Genomic DNA, 22320 nt, shown 5'->3' with positions numbered 1-22320 from the left:
CTGCGTTGGCCTCAGCTTTACACTGGCTAGTCAAAATACACTCGATTTCTGGAAATTTTGAGATATAAATGCATAATCCTTTCTTTCTTGTTGAAAAGAGAACTTTTCTCATTTTTACAGCAAGAACAGTATTGCTCGACACAGCTTTTAATATAAAAAAGTTAATAAATGGAATAGAAACCAAGTGTCTACAGAGCGCAGTCCATGGACACTTCCAGGGGTACCAAATTTAACTAGGAAAAAAAGACATTTTCTTTAGATTCATTAAATTACACATTACACTGAGAAAAATCAGCAATGTGATTCTGGCAATATATAGTATTCCTGACACTTCTCTTAGCAAATGGCATTTCTTCTACATCAGCACTCAATGCTGGCCAAATAGCATGACCTTGGCCTTCTATCTAAACTCTTATAATTTTAAAAATCCACTGGTGGGAATGAATTCTCTTTGGAGATACAGATGATTTACAAGTAACAGAAAAGTTCAGCTTCCATTACCACTGATGGCTATGCTTCCATTTATGTTTTCCCCAAGCCATAACTATTTAAAATGTTACTGTTAGCATTCTAGTTGTCCTATTTGCCGGTATATAACTCTCCACTTAAATCTATAGAACAAATCACATTAATTAAAATAAATTGGTTAGGACAGTTAAGTTGTATTGCAGATTGTCTCTGAAGGCTATAAATTCAAATTAAGGGTTTTGCTGCTTATTCCTGAGCTTGGAAATAGTCCTTTTACTGCATTAGTAGTAGCAAAAGAAATCTACTACCTTACAAAAGAATATTAATTTAAATTCCTGCAGAAATAGCTGGATAAACTGCAGATATAGCTATTTATCATAATTATATAACAAATTCTTGGTTGAAGCAAGCAACCAAACTGCTAATTTATTATGGCAAGTACTGATATTTAATAGTCTAGAGTATGGATTTTTCTTATGCACACTGTATTTATTCTTATATATTTTAAATGTATATTTCTCTATATATTTATACCTACCCTATTTATTTCTATGTATTATATGTTAGGTATATATAAAATTGGGTTACAGGGGTACTAAGCTGTATATTATATTAACAGTGATATATTTTTGAAAAATAAACCTTATTTTCTGGATATTAAAATGTTAAATTAGGTGACAAAATTGTGGGGACTTGAAATAACTTTGATCATTTTAAGACAATCCCATCTTATATAAGTTCCCAAAGCAAAGATGGGTCTGCTGTTTATAGTATTCTGTAAAAACTAAAGGTCTTTTACATTTCATGGAAATCTCCACAATAAATTTTTTTAAACTCTGTCTTTAAAAATGACAACAAGAAGTACAAATCATTAACAGTCCTGTTTTTACCTCTATTTGTAAGTAAATTTTCTTAATGCCTTCCTATTTCTACTGAATTCTCCCCAAAACTAGCATACATTAATTAGCCTGAGGGAATAGCTAAATTATGTTAAAAAGAAGTTTATAAAGCTCTCTTTGCTCTTGTACCAGAGTGCGATGTTTGCTACCCACTCATTCCCAAACACCCCTGCCTGAAAGCAGTGTAAAGACTTGTAACTCTCATGGAGGATCCATGTCGTTTAAGCATTGTAGAGACTTAATACGAAGTTTGGAGAAAAGCCAAAATTTTAAACTGTTAAAAATTGCAGCCTACAAGGAAATTTCAAACTGTTATATTGTGGAGCAGATAAAGCTAAGCAACAAAAAATGTATCTAGGTTACATGAAAAAAGTAATGTTGAATTCTCCATCTCTACTAAATGTATGCTGAAGGAGATGGACTGAACTATCTACATTCCTTAAAACTTAGCTTTTAAAACATGAGGCAAAAGTGGTTTTATTATAGATTGCATCATCTAGAGAACATATCAGAAAGAAGGTGGGTTAGTAAGTATGGTATGGTAAAGACCTATTTCCAAAGGAAGATACTTAACTGTCAAATCCTGTGGGTTATGTGGATAAAAAAATAGTGCCATTTATATTCAAGGTGATTACACTCAAAACTGATTTTCTGGTTTATAATAGATTTCCCGTAACTATTAATGAACACCCATTAAGTTATTCTCAAGTGTAAGATAGCCTCATATCTGTTTCCTTCCTAAAATTTGTCCTTCGGGACTAAGTGCGATTCAGCATCACCTCCCTACAGAAATGTCTTAAAGAAGAACATCAAATTCCATAATTTCCAATTTTACTATAGAATTTAATAATGACTTTACGACTCAAAAAAATCAGGGTTCTTTCTGTCATTAATGTTGCTACATTGTCAATGAGTTAAGCACATGAATTCTTCCCTAAAGCTACCTCAGATTGCATCATGAGGAAAGGCCCTGTGTTGCTGAGTGTGGCAGGATGTGCAGGAATGATGAGAGTAACTGAAGTGGAAGTGACAATCAAACTTAGAAAACCTGGGACAAAAGTGAAGTGTAAAGACAGTGAATTACAGTTTGGGAGATAGATGAGTCACAGGTGGGGACATGACAGGTGGGTGTTGGGAGTAGCTGTGAGGCTTCCCGAGGGAGAAGACGAGAAGGTCTAGGATTGAATCCTGGGCAGGCCCCCACACACCTACAGGACAGCAGGGAGAAGAAGACAGAGGCAGGCTTGTCCCCTCTCATTTGAACCCTCCTTTGAAGCCAGTCTGCACTGTCGTGCAGAGGAGGAGAGAAGGGCAAAATGGTTTGTTTGAAGAGAATAAAATCTAATATGACTTCATTTTTCACTCCTCAGCTACAAACTAGTATGACAATTTGAAATCATTAGTTTGGCCAGATGGTCGATGTTGTTTAACAGTGCAGTTAATGAATAAATAACTGTAAAGCACTTTGTAAATATAAAGTACTACATAAATGTGTAATAATAACATTAAATTATGTCAGAATGCTTATTTTAAGTTGCATTTTTATATCCAAGTATTTTATTGGTGTTTCCGGGGAAATGCCAATAATATAATTAAATGTTATTCTAGAATATATTTGAAAGATATAACAAAAGAAAACAAAAAGAGCCTTGGCCATGCTAGGCTGAACAGAGTGAACAAATACAAAATAAAAGAAAGGAGGAAATGACAACATGATCACAGCAATGTGTAACTGAACACTGAGTGAAACTTCCACAATAATTAGTAACTTCATTTTACCTACATATTTATCAGAAAGGAAACTTATCAGATAAAACGATGGGAAGGTCACAGAGCAGAAGAACGAATATCAAGTCAGGAGCTCTGGGGAAGCCAGTTAATTCAAGAGTCTTATAAAATAATTAGCAAAGTTTCATGAATCTATAGCTTACTTGCTCTTTGCAATAATGTTAGAGTAATACCATTAGCATCCTCTATTCTGCATATGAAAAAACTGAGGCACAGACAGGTTATGCAACTTTCCCAGTCGGACATAGTTAGTAAAAGTTAGTCAGTGTCTGCCGTAAAGGATGTGGGAAAGGTTTTCTGTCCCTAATAGGACCTGAGGAGCGTGCTTGCCTCTTCTTCCATTCTCCTGCCTCAGAACAAGGGCATGATGCTGAAGTGGCAGCACCGTCTTGCAAGACGGTCCATTCCAGAAGACAGCTGAGATAATGGTACAAATAAGTGGGGTCTCATGGGATTTAGCCACTCATCAGTGTCTAAGATGTATGTTCACTGCCACCAGTAGGAGTGGAGGTCAGATTGCAATTATTTTACCAGAGTAGGCAGGTGGGGAATTTAGTAATAGTGAAAGAGAGCAGGTTACCAAAGTTGGGGAAAAAATGTAATTACTTCATAAAGCTGATTTAAGCCAAACTAGAATATTCTGGTCCTGACATTTTCTGGTTTCTGTAGGGACATGCTTCCACTATAGATTTTAAATATATAGAGGAAACTAAGGGTAGAAAATTTAAGCAGATTGCCAGTCAATTGTGTTTAACAAATTGATACATTATTTTCTCTTCCCAGAGTTTTTGATATAATTGTTTTTGAACTGTGTTAACAAAGTCTAAAATGACAATGGAATTAGAGATGGGATTAGGAATGGAATTAAGAATTTAGATGTGAAAAAGAACAATGCTTATGATAAACATGCCTTTCAAATCCCTAATACTAATAATCACTAAAAGTAAAGTATTAGGGTGAATGTAGTTTTAATACTTAGTTTTTTCTATCTTTGTCATAATTTCTTACTCTCTTATGAAATTATTTTTTTCTGAATAAGCACAAAGCAAATGTAAGAATTTTGTGGTAGGTAAGTAGCTTTGTCTAATATCATTGCTAACGGCTCAATTATACTGTGAAGTGCCTATAATTGTAATGAAGCTTCAAAAATCCTTTTCTTAGATTCTATTATGCATACAATTCATTTAAATTACATTAATTATAGAGATTTTTTAATGAAGCAGAGAACTTGTGTTTTCAATTTTCACACATAGAGACAATGATCAAAATATTTATGAACATATTACATATTTTGTTGACATTTAGAAGATAATTCACTTACTCAGTACAATATTAGTACCTTTATATGGGAGAAAAGGCAAACCCAATTTGTCATGTTTGGGTTCCTTTAAGAGTTCATGAATTTTAGCCTGGGCCAGGTAGCTCAGCTGGCCCAATGCCAGCTGAGCATCATCCCAGTGCACCAAGGTGGCAGGTTTGATCCCCAGCCAGGGCATATACAAGAATTGACCAATGAATGCATAAAAAAGTGGAACAACAAATTAGTAATTCTCTCTCTCCACGCCCTCTCTCCTTTCCTCTTTTTCTAAAAATTAATGTTTTTAAAGTATGTAAATTTTAGAAAGTTCTTTTTAAAATTATGTAGCCTAATTCATGCCATATCTTCTAGGAAATGTAATATTTAAACTATTTTAACAGTAATTAATGATACTTGTAAAATGATTTTAAAACCATGGTCAGTGTTGCATTTACAAGCCTGGACTCCAGAGTCTGACTCCCTTGTTTCAACTCAACAATACCTGGGCAAGTGACATTAACATTCTGTGCTTCAGTTTACTTCATAGGATAGGAATAATAACACTTTGTGGTAAGGATTTAAAGACTGACATGTCAAGTGTTTAAAGCAATGCCCTCATACACAGTTAGTACTAAATAAGTATCTTTCATTATATATTTTCCTGCTTGGGAGGAGTTCAACTTAAAATACTAGTTTTAAGTATTTTAGGATGCCCAAGTTCACCTATATAACATGGGTGGGGACCATTCTTCAAGATTCCATGAAAGCAGTATTAGGTAACCTTGTGGGTTAAATTTTAAATCCCAAAATATGGATTTCAGAAGTACCCCCTCTTGTAACATGGCTTTGAACAGTACAGTGGTGACAAATCTCTACTCTTCAAGTTGTTAAAACCAGTATGACCAATTACTTAACTCTGACCGTATGGGAACATATGGAAAACTAACAGGGCTAGAAATAGCAGTTCTTAGATTCAGCTGAGATTGGTGCCAGGAGAATCCTCTGCCTGGGATTCTCCTCATCATTCTCCTGAGATGAGGAGAATCCCAGGCAGAGGATGAAGAAGAAATGTAAATTAAACCCAGGTCTAGTCTCTCAGATAACCCTTCCTTTCTATCTGCTCTTTCCTTTTTTCTTCTCTCTTACACATCCCAGCTCCCAGCTTTGGCCCCAGCATATTGAACCTAACCCTTCAGCAAGGAAACCTGTGTGGAAACAGGGATCCCACTAGGAGTTTTCTATGGAAATGCAGTGCCCATGCTTTCTTTTCACAACTCAAACCAAACCAGATGCCCCCCAAACATAATATGCTTTCCTCATGTGTAACAGGTGGTCTGTTACCTAGGAATTCTAACTACAATAAAATAGGGGGCTTCTGGAAGACATTCATTGAATAGCTGCTTCTTTGTTGTTAGAAATACTATAAAACCATGATTCCATATATAAACAACCCTAAAGACTACACCAACAAACTATTAGAAACAATAAAACAAATACAGTAAAGTTGCCAGATACAAAATCAATATACAAAAATTCATTGCATTCCTATATATTAACAATAAAATATTAGGAAAAAAATGAAGAAAATTCCATTTGCAACTGCAATGTAAATAATAAAATACCTAGGAATAAACTTAAAGGAAATGAAGGGCCTATATGTATTGAAACTACAAGACATTGTTAAAAGAAATTGAAGAAGACATAAGAAAATATGAAGATATTCTGTGCTCATAGATTGGAAGAATCAACATGGTTAAAATGGCCATATTACCTAAAGTAATATACAGATTTAATGCAATTCCTATCAAAATTCCAATGGCACTTTTCAGAGAAACAGAACAAAAAAAATCCTCAAATTTGTGTAGAACCAAAAATACCCTTAAGGGGGGAAAAAGGTATCACATGCCTCGACTTCAAATTATACTACAAAGCTACAGTAATGAAAACATTATGGTTTTTGCAAAAAAAAAAAAAAAAACCAGACACATAGACCAAAAAGCAAAATTAAGAGCCCAGAAATAAACATACATTCATGTGGGTAGCTCATTTTAGACAAGAGAGCCAAAAACATACAATGGGTAAAGCAAAGCCCCTTCAATAAATTGTAGCCCTGGCTGGTGTAGTTCAGTGAATTGATCATGGTTCAACTCCCAGTCAGGGAACATGCCTGGGAGTTCTCATGAGGGGACTCACAAGAGGCAACCATACATTGATATTTCTCCCCTTCTCTTTAAAAATCTTTAAAAAAATAAATAAAATAAATTGTGTTATGAAAACTGAAAAGCCACGTGCAAAAGAATGAATCTAGACTACCATATATGAAAACAAAAATACTAAAGTATGGGACTTGGTCTCAGAGAGGCTTCTGTGAACTAGACCCCAAAGACAAGGGAAGGACAAGCAAAAATAGAAGAATGAGACTGTGTCCAACTAAAAGGCTTCTGCACAGGAAAAGAAACCATCAAGAAAGCATAAAGGCAACCAACCAAATGGAAGAAGATATTTGCAAATGATACCTCTGATAAGGGATATATTGATATCCAGACTATATAAAGAACTTATATAACTCAACAACTACGAAAAACAAACAAACAAAATATGCTATTAAAAATTAGCAGAGTACCTCAACAGACATACAAATGGCCATTAGATATATGAGAAGACTCTCAACTTCACTTGCTTTAAAGGAATTGCAAGTCAAAACCACAGTGAGATACCACCTCAAACTTATTAAAATGGCTCTTATCAAAAAGACAAGAAATAACAAGTGGATATGGAGCAAAGGGAATCCTCATACATGGCTCATAGGAATGTAAAGTAGTGCAGCCACTATGGAAAACAGTATGCAAGTTCCTCAGAGAAAAAAAGAATACAGCTGCCATATGACTCAGCAATCCCTCTTCTGGGTATCTATCTGAAAATTTTTTAAACATTATTTGTAGAGATATATTTACCCCTATGTTCTCTGTAGCATTACTTATGGTAGCCAAGACATGGAAACAAATGAAGTGTCTTTCAATGGATGGCTGGATGAAGAAACTGTGAAACATGTATACCATGAAAGACTACTCAGCCATAAAAAAGGGTGAAAAACTGCCAGTTGTGACAACATGGATGGATCTTGAGAGTATCACACTAAGTGAAATAAATCAGCTGAAAAAGGACAAGAACTATATGATTTCACTTATATGTGGGATATAAAGCAGAAAGCAACAAATAAACAAGTGAACAAATAAACTCATAGGCATAGATAAGTGTATGAAATTTACCAGAGGGGAAGAAGGGGCAAAGGGAAAGATAAAGAGGACACAGGGAGTCACATATGTGGTGACAGAGGGAGACTGGTCAAGGGTTGGGAGCCCGCAATGCGATCAATGTAAAAATGATATGTTATAGAATTGTACACTTGAAAATTACATGATATTATTAACCAACACCGCTACAATAGCTTTTAATTGCAAAGTGAGCTCTGGTTGGTGTGGTTCAGTGGAATGAGTGCCAGCCTGTGAGCCAAAAGGTTGCCAGTTCAATTCCTGGTCAAGGCCCATGACTGGTTTGCAGGCCAGGTCCTTGGTTGGTGGCTTGTAAGAAGCAACCATTGTTTCTGTGTCTCTCTGTCTCTCTGTCTCTCTGTCTCTCTGTCTGCCTCTCTTCCCCCTCTCTGAAAATAAATAAATAAATAAATCTTTTAAAAAGATAAAAAGTGAAATCCTATCCCCTGGGAACCTTATAGTAGAGGGTCTTTTAGTAGGAATCAACATTCGTTTTAAAAATCCTTCCATGACAGCATATCATGATGGATGGCTTAGGTGGAACTACAATGAAAAGAGAAGGGAAATACATGCAGGTAATTCCTTGTTGGGGCTCTAGGTTAAGTATGACTGACTAGTCCTGGGGAGGTGGCATATATGAGAGAAGAAGGAGGGGAAGGATAGATTACTTGTATTTGGGTTATTGTGATAATATTTACTTTGCAAGATTATATGAGCATATACATACTTTGCTCCATATTCTTAACATTTTGTCCTGTGTTTCCCAATCACACAGAATTAGAAAGCCCATGATTTCTTTATTTCTTTTTACTTTTAGCAAATTCTCTGTGGATCCTTGGTAACAATCTGCAGCTTTTCTTGGGTTATTGACTTGATTACTTCAAATTTGATCTTATTTCTAGGAATGGACTAACTTACCTTGAAGGTAGATTCAATTTATCTTGATATTCTTTTTGCTGCTAAAGTCTTACTGGTAAACCTCTCTGAAATTTAAACCCACTAATAGGGTGATCAACGAGGAAAAATACTATGAAAAATATTTGCTCATTAATTTCAAACTCTAGATTTTATTCATACCCATGTATATCCTGGTAATCCATATACTTTTTTTTAAACCTGGAACTGCAGAAACAACATTTAAAACAATACTTTAAAACTTTCCCCTGGAGTAGAGCTGGTTTGACTATTTTCATCTCCCATTCTCCTGGCCCAGTGTGCAGAAGCAGTGCCAATGAGTTGTGTTGCCCAAGAAGTAGTTGTTAAAAAACAAACAAACAAGGAGAAACAGACGCCTCAATAAACCAGTGAATATACATATTCAAGTCTTGAACAACAGAGTGTTGACTGTAGTTTGGAAGTTACAAAAATACTAAAATGTGATTTTTCTTTTAGGTGGGAAATGAGGAAGGATGAAACACTAAAAGAGGAAGAAAAAGCAATGCTGGAACATTTAAAACAAATTTGCAACATCCAGAACTCTTCTGCCTCAGATAACACAGAAGAAGAGTAATCTGCAGAAAACAGCAACAGCTTTATTTTAGGAAATAATCACATATAATGGAGCAGGATTTTTACTACAGTCAGGATGAACCTCGGATGTGCTGTGAAGCATGAAACCAATGACTGAGTAATCTCTGGACTGAAAAGAAATATAGCACATAAAAATAAAGTGCTACATATATTTTATTTTAAAATTAATTTCAAATGTTTTTCTTTTCTCAATCTTTCTCTTTATATGATATAACTGCTGCCATCTCGTGTTCCCTTGAATTATTTTTTTCTTTCAGTCTTGAAGTATCTATGACAACAGGCAAAATGTTTGGATATCTTTTCCCTAAGGATTTTTAAATACAGCATTTGGATGTTAAGTTGAATGGCATCACATGGCCCCCTGAGAGTCATCTAAAATTTTTAACCTAATTTTGTAGCTGTATCCCAAGTCCAGGTCTTACCAGCCTTCTTTCCCATAGCCGCTTCATGTCCAATTTATCTTAATCATAGCCACAAAGAGCACTCCCCTGAAATACAGCTTTATTCATATTTCTGCATGCAGTGGTTTTTAAAACATCAGTTCCAATCATATGCTTTCGGATACTATACCCAATGACTCCATGTTCAGGCAACTGTGAGCCATCCTCTTGGCCCAGGCCACACACTTGCCATTTTCTACAACCAGAAACCATTTTTCTCACAAAATTATGTTCAAAACAGACTCCAGCAATCTCTACTCTACAGGTCATTATCTATAATTTCTGTTCTCTGATTTCTGTTACCTTATACACACTAAGGAAATGGAATATGTTCTAGCATCCTGTACACCAAGTAAAACTATATATACTATACATTTCCTAGCAGTGTTTGATATTAGATTATAAAAATTTCAAGACCTTCCTGTATAATGTGGAGTCTCCTTTTATAACGGTAGTCTCCCCAAATACCTAGTACAAAGTCATTTATCTAGTCAACAGTTAATAAACACAATTGTTTGAATGTCATTGAAAAAAGACAATAAAGACATTTAGGCTACTGAGCAATCTAGTGGACATCTGGGAGAATATACCATGATCTGTTTTACACCACATGACATTGTGTATCACGGTTTCTAATGTTCTCAGATTGTCCAGATTCTCATGTTCTATAATTTTGATAAAATATATGTAGGCTTCATGATAATCAAAGGAAAGGACTTAAGCATTTTTCAAAGAGTAAAAGTTTGGAGTGCAAAGGAGGCCACCTTAGAAAATCTCTTGCATTATTTCTTTTCATAAAAACACATAAATGATGATATAGCCAGCTGTCTGCCAGATAACACGTTTTATTTTTGAAGAATCTACCGTGCTTTAGTTGGTTAGTACAGGGTGGGGCAAAAGTAGGTTTACAGCTGTTCATATGGAAAATAATACAATAATAAATAATAATACAAGAATTAATTCTGTCTTATGTACTTACAACTATAAACCTACTTTAGCCACATCTTGTATGATCATGAACCAAGCATTTTATGACGTGGCTAAAATAATTTTTAAAAGTTTGATGTAGATCATTTAAAAAATTGTAAGAAACTTTTATGAGAATTTGATCTTCCATCTAATCTTACCTATAAGCAGTCCTATAACCACATAAGGCACCAGTTGATTATTCTTTCAGCTTAGTGATGGTCTGTGTATTAAATCTGCATAACTCCATTCTATTAGGATAGACACTAACATAGAAAGTCAAAGTAAAAATAAATTGATCAATAACCTAAATGAAATAATCTTACAAAGTTATAGGATTTCATTTGAGTTCTTTTATCTTGTAACATACATAAAGATCATCTGTTAACACTATTTTTTAATTAAATCTGTATTTTCTATAGTAATCCTGGAAGTGATTTAGTTCTTCTAGAAAAAAAATTTCTCTGTGACTCCCTTTTCAAAGAAGTATCATAAGAGGAGGATGGAATGAGCTGGAAAGAGAAGTAGAAAAGAGAAAAGAGCTTGCAGTTGAATTCTCTTTGGTACTTGCTCAGAGTACTTACTGTAGCCATCAGTGCAATAAAATTTGTAACTGGAAATGCTAAATGACAAGTAACTGATTTATCAGGTCACTTTGACTCTTTGACTCTATACTTCGTGTGTTTCTTAAAGTATAAGAAGTGGTATTTCAAAGTGTTTTCCTTTCTCACAATTATTTTACATGTGTATATATTAACAACAGGAATGAATACCTCGTAACTCCCTGTATGCTTACTACAAAAATATTATCCTCCTATAAAAATTATCTTCCCTACTCTTCTATTTAACTGTATTTTTATAATTATAATGAAGTATCTACCTTATTATTGGTTCAGCAGTTACTGTGTGGAAACAGTATGAATTAATTTTTAATAAAATACAGATGGCAATGTATATTTCAGATATTTTACATTTTCATCATTTTTATCAAACACTGTTATAGAACTACCAAACAAGAAAAGGGAAAATAATCTCTTGTGTGTACCAATATGTGATTACTCAAAATGTCCCGCTATTCCAGTTCATAAACTGTCAGTTCAAGAGAACTTCAGGTCACTTGTAATTAATCTATTTTCTACAAAAAATCTTTAATTAGATGTTTATGCTTCTCATTATACTTCAAATATTCCATAACAAAAATATTAAATAGCTTCATTCAGACTTAAAAAGAAGAAAACACTGTCACATGCTATGACATGGCTGAACTTTGAGAATACTATGCTCAGTAAAATAAGACACACAAAAGACAAATAGGTATGATTCCACTTATATGAGGTATCTAATATAGTCAAATTCATAGAAAGAAAAGTAAAATAGTGATTACTTGGGACTAGGATGAAAGAAAAAGAGTTGTTTAATGGGCATAGACCTTCATTTTTACAAGATGAAAAAGTTCTGGAGAGCTGGTCCACAACAGCATGAATATACTTAACAGTACTGAACTACACTTAAAGATAGTTAAGATTTTATGCTGTGATTTTACCATAACTAAAAAAGAAAAACTGCTGTAGGAGGATCTTCACAAATAAACATTCCTAACGTGACATCTGAAAGCTCTTAAATTTTAATAGGGAAATATGAGACCAGTATATTCTACATAATGATAAAAGCTACCTGCTTTGCTTTTCAGAAATGTTTTCAATGGCACTATTAGTAAAGCAGTGAACTCTTGTTTCTCCAGAATTTAAAGAATCCAAAACATTATAAAACCCTTTCCCCTAAAAATATTATTATAATTATTTGTATGAGTAACAAGCTGTATTAGTTACTTCTTGGGATCTCACAAGATGGTCATGAAAGTGTCAGCCAAGCTGTTGTCTCATCTTAAATTGGGGAAGGATCCCCTTTCAGGCTCACACAGTTACTGATAACAATCATTACTTAGCAAGCTATCAGATGTAGGGCCTCCGTTTCCTGCCTTGTGGGTCTTCCCAAAATGGCTTCTTGCTTCCTCAGAGTCAAAGAGAGACTAGAGAGTCTCCTTGAAAGATCAATATGACAGTCATATATAACATAATCAAATGCATTTAATCATGCATGCTTCATCATCTTTACCAAATTCTAGTGGTTAAAAGCAAGTCACTCATCCCAACCAGGGTCACAGGGAAGGGATCAATCACACAATAGTGTGAATTACAAGAGGTAAAGGTGATGGGAGCCACCCTGGAGTTTATCCACCGTAAGGTAAAATTTAGACCCTGAAAAACCTTATCTGGCAGGAAAGTGGAAACAGAGATGAGCCAAGAATAAGAAGAGTTGTGAGTCAGTGTTTGTTGCTATTTATTAAGCAGCTGTGACAAACCAGGCTCTGTGCCAGACACTCCATAAGTAGACAATTTAATCCTCAATAAGCACTTATTTAGGTCTGTATTGGGAGCCTTATTTGAGATAATACATAAAAGAGTTGTACAGATGTGAAAAAACAGACCCAAATTATAAGTAAAGACACATAGGGAGATACTGGTCCCAGATGGTGTTGTAGGAAGATCTACTTCCTCCCACAAACACACTGAAACTGTAGCTACAGATGGAACAGTTTCCGCTGGAAAAAGAAAAACTTAAAAACTGCCTGAGTGTTCAGTAGATGTCAGGCAAATGAGAAAACACACACACACACACACACACACACACACACACAATGAAGCAGGTAGGAGAAGCCTGAGACCCATCTTGCCCATAATGCTACCCATTGCATTGCAACCCACAATGAGAAGGGAACTCAGAACCCAAAGATCCTCTCTGGGGAGCAAAAGTTTAAATTCCACATTGGGCATCCCATCTTTTAAGATATGCACCTGAGAGATGAGATTCCAAAACCTACAGTTTTGAAGACCAACTGGGCTGATGTATAAGAGACCCACTAGGCTACAGTGGTCTAAAAATAACCCTTAGAGCCCTGGCTGGTGTAGCTCAGTGGATTGAGCATGGGCCTGTGAAGCAAAGGGTCACTGGTTTGATTCCCAGTCAGGGCACATGCCTGGGTTGCAGGCCAGGTCCCCAGTAGGGGACACATAAGAGGCAACCATACATTGACGGTTCTCTCCCACTCTTTCTCCTTCCCTTCCCCTCTTTGTAAAAATAAATAAATAAATAAATATATAAAAAAATAATAACCCTTAGAGGGCTCCTGGCTCTGAAGTCACTTGCCCAAGGGCCAAGTGCAGGAGCAGGCAATCTCACCCACAGATATATGTGAAAGGCTTATTTGCTAATGTTAAAGCCCTGGCCTGAGAGGCAGGAAACTAACAATGCAAATCTAGGGGCAAGATGGAATACCCACACTAAGGCTGGTAGATGCCATCTTTTTTTTTCCTTTGAACAATTACTATGAACAATTACATGTGAATAAGTTCGCCAATCTATAAGAAATGGATGAATTTCTAGACACATAGAAACTACCAAGACTGAGTGATGAAGAAATAGAAAATCTAATCAGACTGATTACTAGTAAAGAGATGGAATTAGTAATCAAATATTTCCTACAGACACAAGGCCAGGACCATATGGGTTCACTGATGAGTTCTACCAAGAATTAATATCAGTCCTTCTCCATCTCCTCCAAAGACAGAAGAGGAAAGGAGACTTTCAATTTATTTTATGGGATCAGCATTACCTTGATACTAAAACCAGACAAGGATGCCATAAGAAAAGAAAAGTACAAGCCAATATCCTTTCTGAACACTGATTTAAAAATCCTCAACAAAATCTTTTTAACACAATTTTTTTTATTATGCCATTACAGTTGTCCCATTTCCCCCTTTATTCCCCTCTACCCTGCATATCCCCTCCCACCTATATCCCCCACCCCTTTAGTTTATGTACATGGGTCGTATATATAAGTTCTTTGACTTCTACATTTCCTATACATTTTCTATACTATTCTTAACCTCTCCTTGTCAATTTTTCTACCTACTTATTCCCTATATATTTTCCCCCTTTCTCCTCTTCCCCCTCCCCCACTGATAACCCTCTGTGTGATCTCCATTTCTGTGATTCTGTTCCTATCCTTGTTTGCTTAGTTTCTTTTTGTTTCTATTTTAGGTTTAGTTGTTGATAGTTGTGAATTTGTTGTCATTTTACTGTTCATATTTTTCATCTTCTTTTTCTTAAATAAGTCCCTTTAACATTTCATATAATAAGGGCTTGGTGATGATGAACTCCTTGAACTTGACCTTATCTGAGAAGCACTTTATCTGCCCTTCTATTCTAAATGATAGCTTTGCTGGATAGAGTAATCTTGAATGTAGGTCTTTGCCTTTCATGACTTGGAATACTTCTTTCCAGCCCCTTCTTGCCTGTAAGATTTCTTTTGAGAAATTAGCTGATAGTCTTATGGGAACTCCTTTGTAGGTAACTGTCTCATTTTCTCTTGCTGCTTTTAAGATTCTCTCCTTGTCTTTAATCTTAGCTAATGATATGCCTCGGTGTGTTCCTCCTTGGGTCCAACTTCTTGGGGACTCTCTGAGCCTCCTGGACTTCCTAAAAGTCTATTTCCTTGGCCAGATTGGAGAAGTTCCCCTTCATTATTTGTTCAAATAAGTTTTCTGTTTCTTGCACTTCCTCTTCTTCTTCTGGCACCCTTATGATTTAGATGTTGGAACATTCAAAGTTTTCCTGGAGGTTCCTAAGTCCCTCTTCACTTTTTAAAATTCTTTTCATTCTGTTCTGGTTGAATGCTTATTTCTTTCCTCTGCTCCAAACCATTGACTTGAGTTCCTGTTTCCTTCCCATCACTGTTGGTTCCCTGTACATTTTCCTTTATTTCACTTTGCATAGCCTTCACTTCTTCCACTATTTTGTGACCATACCCAACCATTTCTGTGAGCATCCTGATTTACCAGTGTTTTGAACTGTGCATCTGATAGGTTGGCTATCTCTTCTTTGCTTAGTTGGATTTTTTTCTGAAGCTTTAATCTGTTCTTTCATTTGGGCCATTTTCCCCCTCTGGCAAGACTGTTATGTAATAAGGGGCAAAGCTTTAGGTGTTCACCAGTGTGGGGCAACCCACATCATTGCCTTGTGGCACTGTATACTGGCGAGTGGTGTAAGAGAAGAAACAATGCTACTTGCTTGGTTCTCTTCTGCTTTTAGTCTGTTCCCCCTCTACCCACAAGCAAATCTGGCCTTTCTGGTGCTGATTCCATGGTGGGTGGGTTTGTGTACGTTCTAGGACCCTGTGGGTCTCTCCAATGAATTCTCCTGTGAGGCTGGGAGATTCTCCTGCTGCTGCACCCCCCACAGTTATTTTCCAGTCAGAGGTCTGAGGCTTTATTTCACCATGCTGGAATTCTGGATTGCTCAGTCTCTCTCACTCCCAAGTTGATCCTCCCAGTTTATCTGTAGGCAAATGTGGGACCGCCCACTCCACCATCCACCACTGGCCCAGACTGACAGCTGCTGCCTTGCCTGCCCCAGTCCTCTAGTTGCTCCCTTTCCACGAGTCCTCTCTGCCCAGCTGCCTGTCTCCAACCGGCTGCCCATCTCCACCCCTCCTACCGTTCTGGATGAATGTTTCTTATTTAACTCCTTGGTTGTCGGACTTCCATACAGTTCAATTTTCTGTCAGTTATGGGGGGGGGGGTTGTTTGTTTTAAATTTGTTGGTGTCCCTTTGGTTGTGTGGGGAGACACAGTATATCTACCTATACCTCCATCTTGGTCAGAAGTTCTCTTTTACATGAAAATCTTGAAGGATTTTTCACTAGACACAAGATTCTGTATTGATAGATTTTTTTTCTTCTAACACTTTAAAGATGATTCACTCTTTCCCAGCTTCCAGTTTCTGTTGTGGAAACAATGCTCATTTGTATCATTGTTCCCCTATATGATTGTGTTATTTTATTCTGTCTACTTTCAAGATTTTGTCTTTATTGTTGATTCTAAGCAGCTTGACTGTGTTGTACATATTTATCATATTTTTGCATTTATCTCTCTCCAAGTTCACTGATTATCTCTTCACAATCTCTATTCTATTCATCCAGTAGATTTTATTTTTTTAAGATTTTATTCATTTGTCTCAGAGGGAAAAGGAAGGAGAGAGAGAGAGAGAGAAATATCAATGTATGGTTGCCTCTCGTGCGTCCCCTGCCAGGAACCGGGAACTGGCCTGCAACCCAGGCATGTGCCCTGACTGGGAATCGAACCTCAATCGTGTGGTTCGCAGGCCCACGCTCAATCCACTGAGCTACACCAGCCAGGGCTCATCCAGTAGATTTTAAAATATTAAGATATTTTATTTCTTTAAAGTCCTATCTGGTAATTCCAACATTGAGGTAATTTAGGAATCAGTCTTCATTGTTTGTATTTTATTTTGAGAATGAATAACTGTGTTGGGGGAGCCTTCAAGAGCACCTCTCCATTAAGAGATTAGCTAGGGGATCTCAAAGGAGTAATTATGTAGTTGTCCAGTGACTGCTAAAATTTATTAAAGCAAGAAAGAGAGAGAGGGTCGGGGGAGAAAGGGCTCATTATAAAGTTGTTGGAATGTGACTTAAAAGCCCATTGACCATATTCAACCAATATATCAAGTTTCAGTGAAAGCTGAAAGGTAGAGTATGTTTCTGAGGATATTTGGGAATAATCAGATTGCACACAACAGAGACATCGGTGTATAAGAGGATTAGAAAAGAGAAGGGTAGGAGTCAAGTTTGTGCTTATAGGAATAATGGTGAAAAACCAGTAATAGAGAAGCTTAGGTCTGAGATATAAACTGCAGGGGAATGTGAGTAAGAGAGAAAAGGTAGCAAGAATGGATTGAAGAATTACACAGTTCTAATATTTCAATGAAGATATACCATTACAATCCTGAAAATGTGATATTTATATAATTTTTCATAATGTATTAAACATGAAAGTTTCTCTATCTTACAGATATCTGGATGTAACTTATGTTTTAAATATGCAGCACTTGGTGGGGGGTGGATAACAAGAAAATAACCTAATTTTTCTCCAAGTTACTATGATCCAAATCTGCTTTGTCAGATCTTTCTTTCCTGTTTTATGACAGACATGCATTATGGCTTTTCTGGTCACAGGAGGATATTTTAGAATGTCTCATTTTTACTTATTTAAAAGTCCAGTATAATCTAAATCACTTTAAATATCTATTGCCCTTGTTCTTTCTGTCTTTTTCTTCCAATTATTCCTGCTTCCTCTGATTTTAATTGAATATTTTATTATTCTAATTTCTCTCCTCTCTTAGCATATTAATTAGGATTTTAAAAAACATTTTAAGGTGTTTGTCCTAGAGTTTGCAAAATATGTTTGCAATTTATTTAAGTCTACTTTAAAATACTGTTATGCCATTTCATAGGTGGTGAAATTACAGATTATTTCCAATTTTCCCTCCTGTCTCTTATAACATTGCTGTCATTCATTTTACTTATTCATAAGCTATCATCCAGAAAACAATGTTGATATTATTTTAAACAGTGTTATCCATTAGATCCATTGAGAATAAGGAAAATAAAATATTTTATTTTCCCTTAATTGATTTCTTCTCTAAACCTTTTCCTAAATTTATTTAGATCCAAATTCCTAGCTTGCATGATTTCTATCTCTTTGGAAAACTTCTAACAATTCTTGAAAGGCAAGTCTACTGGTGACAATTTCAATTTTTATTTGTCTGAGAGTCTTTATTTCTTCTCTACTTTTGAAGGATAATTGTACTGTTACAGGCTGCTAAGCTTTTTTTTTTTCCTGCAACACTTTAAATATTTTCTTCTACTCTCTTCTTGTACTGTTTCTCAAGAAAAGTCTAATGTAATTCTTATTGTTTGTAGGCAAGGCTGGTTTTTGTTTGTTTTACCTCTGGCTTTTTTCAAAACTTTCTTTGCTTGACTTTCTGCTCTTTAAATATATATTCCCAGGCATAGATTTGTTTTGTTTGCTTATTTGTTTGAGTATTTGTTATTTTTGAAGTTCTGAGCTTTCTGAATCTGTGGGTTTGTGGGTCATTAATTTAAAAAAATTCTGACTTATATTACTTCAAATTGTTCCTTTGTTGCTCTCTCTCGTCTCCTTCTGTTATTTCCATTAAGCATATGTAACACCTTTTGTAATTTTCCATGGTTCTTGGATAGTCTATTTTGTCATCTTCATCCTTTTTTTCTATGTTTCCCTTGACATACTCTCAAATTATATTTTTTCCTTGGTTGTATTCAGTCACTTACCGTTTTGTTTTCTGCTAGAGTGTTTTTTGTTTCTAATATTTCCTTTTGATTCTTAGCATTTTCATATCTCTGTTTATAGGACTCTTCTGTCCCTGCATGTTTTTCACTTTTCCTCCAGTGTGAGGGCTAGAAGAGGCTGGGGTTGAGCATTTCCATTCCTCTAGGTTGGTAGATGCCCAGGTGGGTAGGCTCTGGTAAAGTAGGTTCCCTTAAAGGCAGGCTTTGGTAAGGCAAACAGAGAGCTCTGGGCATATTTCATGAAGGTTCCTTTTCCTCTTCCACTGTCAGAAGATTTTTCTCCTGTGTTTATTGAAAGAACCTGGCAGGGGTCCTGGAGACAGAATTCACAGAAGTGAGGGTGCTCCCTCCCACACACATGGTAGGGGCCACTTGGAGTTTTAAACTCTCAAGTGGTCCACACAGAACCTCCAACAATCCACTAATTACCATTTTAAAGTGTTTCTACCCACACTGGCTGCCACTGCTGACTTCCGTTTCCAGTAAGCTGTTCTCTTTATCCGCCTGTCTGTCTGTGCAGTTTGGGTAGGGGGCACTCTGCTCTGTGACAATTCTCTGACAGATCCAAGAAGAGTTGTTGACTTTGTTTGTTTGCCTTTTTTCTTGAGGCTGGGGCTGACCAATTTTCAAGTTCTGAACTCTTTCCGTGTTGGACTGGAAACCTTTAAGTCACTTTAATATATCCTCTTCCCCGGCATTAACTTGACTGACTCACAAATATGGTTGGAAAGAAGAGGGTATGATCTACTTTGTTTTAGTTCCTTCACCTTTTACTTCTCTATGTACCACACTAGTTTTTCTTTGAGGTCCTTCAGGGTAGCTTAGGGGTGCAAAAAAAAGGCTTTTGTAAATTGAGGTTGTCATTCCTTCTGTAACAAATGTTCAAATGCTGGTAATTTCTGTCCTAGCTGGGCTTTTTTTTTTTTTTTTTTGGAGAGTCATCCAAATCCAGGAATTTCAGCATTACCATTCCCTGATGCATCAGATGAATGCTCCAGCCAGCATTGCAAAAATGCCATGTGACAGATTTACTGGTGGCCCAAACAATCTCCTTCCACTGGTTGGTATGCTTCCTTCCTTTCTTTCTACTGGGATTCTTCTTTCCTTTTCGAAAACAATTTCTATGCTAGTGTTATGGACTGAATTGTGCTGCCCCCACCCAAGATACATTGAAGTCCTAATCCCAGTACCTCAGGATCTCAACTTATTTGGAAATTAAAACATTAAAGAAGTAATCAAGTTAAAATTAGGTCATCAGGGTGGGCCACATACCAGTATGCCTGGTATCCCTATAAAAGGGGGAAATTGGGACACAGAAACAGCGCATAGAGAGAATGCCATCTGAAGATGAAGGCAGAAATTCGGGTGATGCATCTGCAAGCCAAAGGGCATGAAAGATTGCCATCAAACCACCAAGAGCTAGGAGAGAGGCATGGAACAAGTTCTCCCTCAGAGCGCTCAGAAAAAAACAACTCTACTTACACCTAATTTAGGACTTTAAACCTCTAGAATTGAGAGACAATCAATTCGATGTTTTAGCCACCTTGCTTGAGATATAGAAGGTCCTTTGAATGACAATATTTTATTCAGCATCATTTCATTATATAACATTGGTGAGAGGGGAAAAAATTGATTCCTGTCTGGGGCCACATTCCTATGTGGCATTTGCTCATTTCCCCATGCCTTCACGGGTTCTGTCTGGGTGCTCTGGCTTCCTCCCATGTTCCACAGATATATACAGTAGGTTAACTAGCATGTCTAACTTGTCCCAGTATGAGTGAGGGTGGATGTGAGGGTGTATGAGTGAGCTTTGCAATGGAATGCCCTTCTGTGCAGTGCTGGTTCCTGCCTTGTTCTCGGAGAGACCAGGATAGGGTCTAGCCACCCATCACACTGAGCAAGTCTGAAAATAATTATTTCACTTGTTTGTGTTAATCTTTCTTAAATGTATGTGTTGTTCACTCACATTTATTACAATGTTGAATAGTGGAAGTGTTTGGGTTTTTATTTAGAAGTTTGCTGATGTTTTTGTGACCAGAAGTATGCTATAGGAATTAATCTCTTATTTATATCAATTAGCTCATGTTAAAGTGGGTTTTATTATTCCTTGCTTTGCTTGAAATCACCGTTTCCAAGATCCTATTGATAATGTCAATTGAGGAGTCACTCTACTTCCTATGGCAGCCCTGGAAAACTAATATATACAATCATGTGCCAACATGTCTACTATGTATTGGGAAAACTTGACAGTTCTTATTTTTCTATTCTATCATAAGCACCCTTAGTCAGTGTCTTGCCTTTAAATATTTCTATGCAAGTGAATTGGCAATTACCTTTGGGACTCCTGTTTCCCAAAATCCAAGGTTATTGGACAAGTTTTCCCTGCTCCCCATCCCTACCAAAATCTCTTGCCACCCTTTTCTTTGGTGGAGGCATGGGGTGGACAGGGGCTATGTCATGCAGCATATTATGGAGTTTTGCAAACAATTCCCTATTCTATTTGTGTAGGGGAGCTCTTAACGGTTTAAGAGGAAAGTAACAAATTCTGATTTGCATTTTATTTTTTAAAGTATTTTATTTACTTGTTTTTGGAGAGAAGGGAAGGGAGGAAGAAAGAGAGGGAGAGAAATATCAATGTGTGGTTGCCTCTTAACTGGCCCCCACTAGGGACCTGGCCTGCATCCCAGGCATGTGCTCTGACTGGGAATCAAACCTGTGACCCTTTGCTTCACAGGTCCAAGCTCAGTCCATTGAGCTACACCAGCCATGGTTCTGATTTGCATTTTAAAAGGACTGCTACAGCTGCCAGTAGGAGACTAGACTGTAGGAAGGCAAGAACAAGTAGTATGTAGAACAAGTAACAAATAGCTATAGCTTTTAGTAAGGTATTTAAAAGGCAGTTAAAAACTACCTTTTCAACAGAGAGCCAATATATTTTTCTGAGAGACTGAATATGAAATGTAAGAAAAAAATAATTCAAAGAAAGATCTGAACAATTGTAAGGATCAATGTGCCATTTACTGAAATGGAAAGACGTGCAACAGAACAGGTTTGGAGGGTAGAAAATGTGGACTTTTAAATGCCTGTTAATACCCTAGTGGATATGTTGAATAAGAAGTTAGGTAGAGAAATCAAAGAATTCAGGGCTGGATATGGGTATTTGAAGGCCATCAGCATAGTAATGCCATAAAAAGACAGTGAAGGAACAGATGAGATCTCCTGGGGGGATGAGGTTGGATAAACAGGGGAAGAAATCTGGGGCACACTAACATTTAGAAATCAGAAAGAATCCAGCAAAGAAGAATCAATAGAGCACTGTGATTTCACAAAAATCAAATTAAAAAAAAATATTTCAAGAACAAGGATGTGCTTAAATGGTGTCAAATGATGCTGAACGGTCAAGTAAGATGAA

General features: G+C 36.5%; 1 protein-coding gene and 1 long non-coding RNA gene across 3 annotated transcripts in view; one reads left to right on the top strand and one right to left on the bottom strand.

Moving 5' to 3' along the window:
* Nucleotides 1-10578, top strand: part of KIAA0825 (KIAA0825 ortholog) — a 391792-nt gene extending 381214 nt beyond the window's left edge. The window contains exon 21 of the mRNA XM_037032449.1: nucleotides 9117-10578. Within this exon, the coding sequence (XP_036888344.1) occupies nucleotides 9117-9234 (118 nt within the window). The 3' untranslated portion in view covers nucleotides 9235-10578. The remainder of the gene's footprint in view (nucleotides 1-9116) is intronic.
* LOC118977511 (uncharacterized) overlaps nucleotides 1-22320 on the bottom strand; it is a 55259-nt gene that overhangs the window by 32047 nt on the left and 892 nt on the right. For both annotated transcript variants that reach the window (XR_005064538.1, XR_005064537.1), the window contains exons 2-3: nucleotides 10822-10926; nucleotides 8643-8707 (exon numbers count right to left, since the gene is read on the bottom strand). This is a non-coding gene — a long non-coding RNA (uncharacterized LOC118977511). The remainder of the gene's footprint in view (nucleotides 1-8642; nucleotides 8708-10821; nucleotides 10927-22320) is intronic.

The sequence above is a fragment of the Sturnira hondurensis genome, unplaced genomic scaffold (assembly GCF_014824575.4).
Source record: "Sturnira hondurensis isolate 20B ecotype Veracruz unplaced genomic scaffold, ASM1482457v3 Scaffold0021354, whole genome shotgun sequence".
Classification (NCBI taxonomy): Eukaryota; Metazoa; Chordata; class Mammalia; order Chiroptera; family Phyllostomidae; genus Sturnira; species Sturnira hondurensis.
Note: the sequence above shows the minus strand (reverse complement) of the source record. Positions and strands in the feature narration are given on the sequence as shown.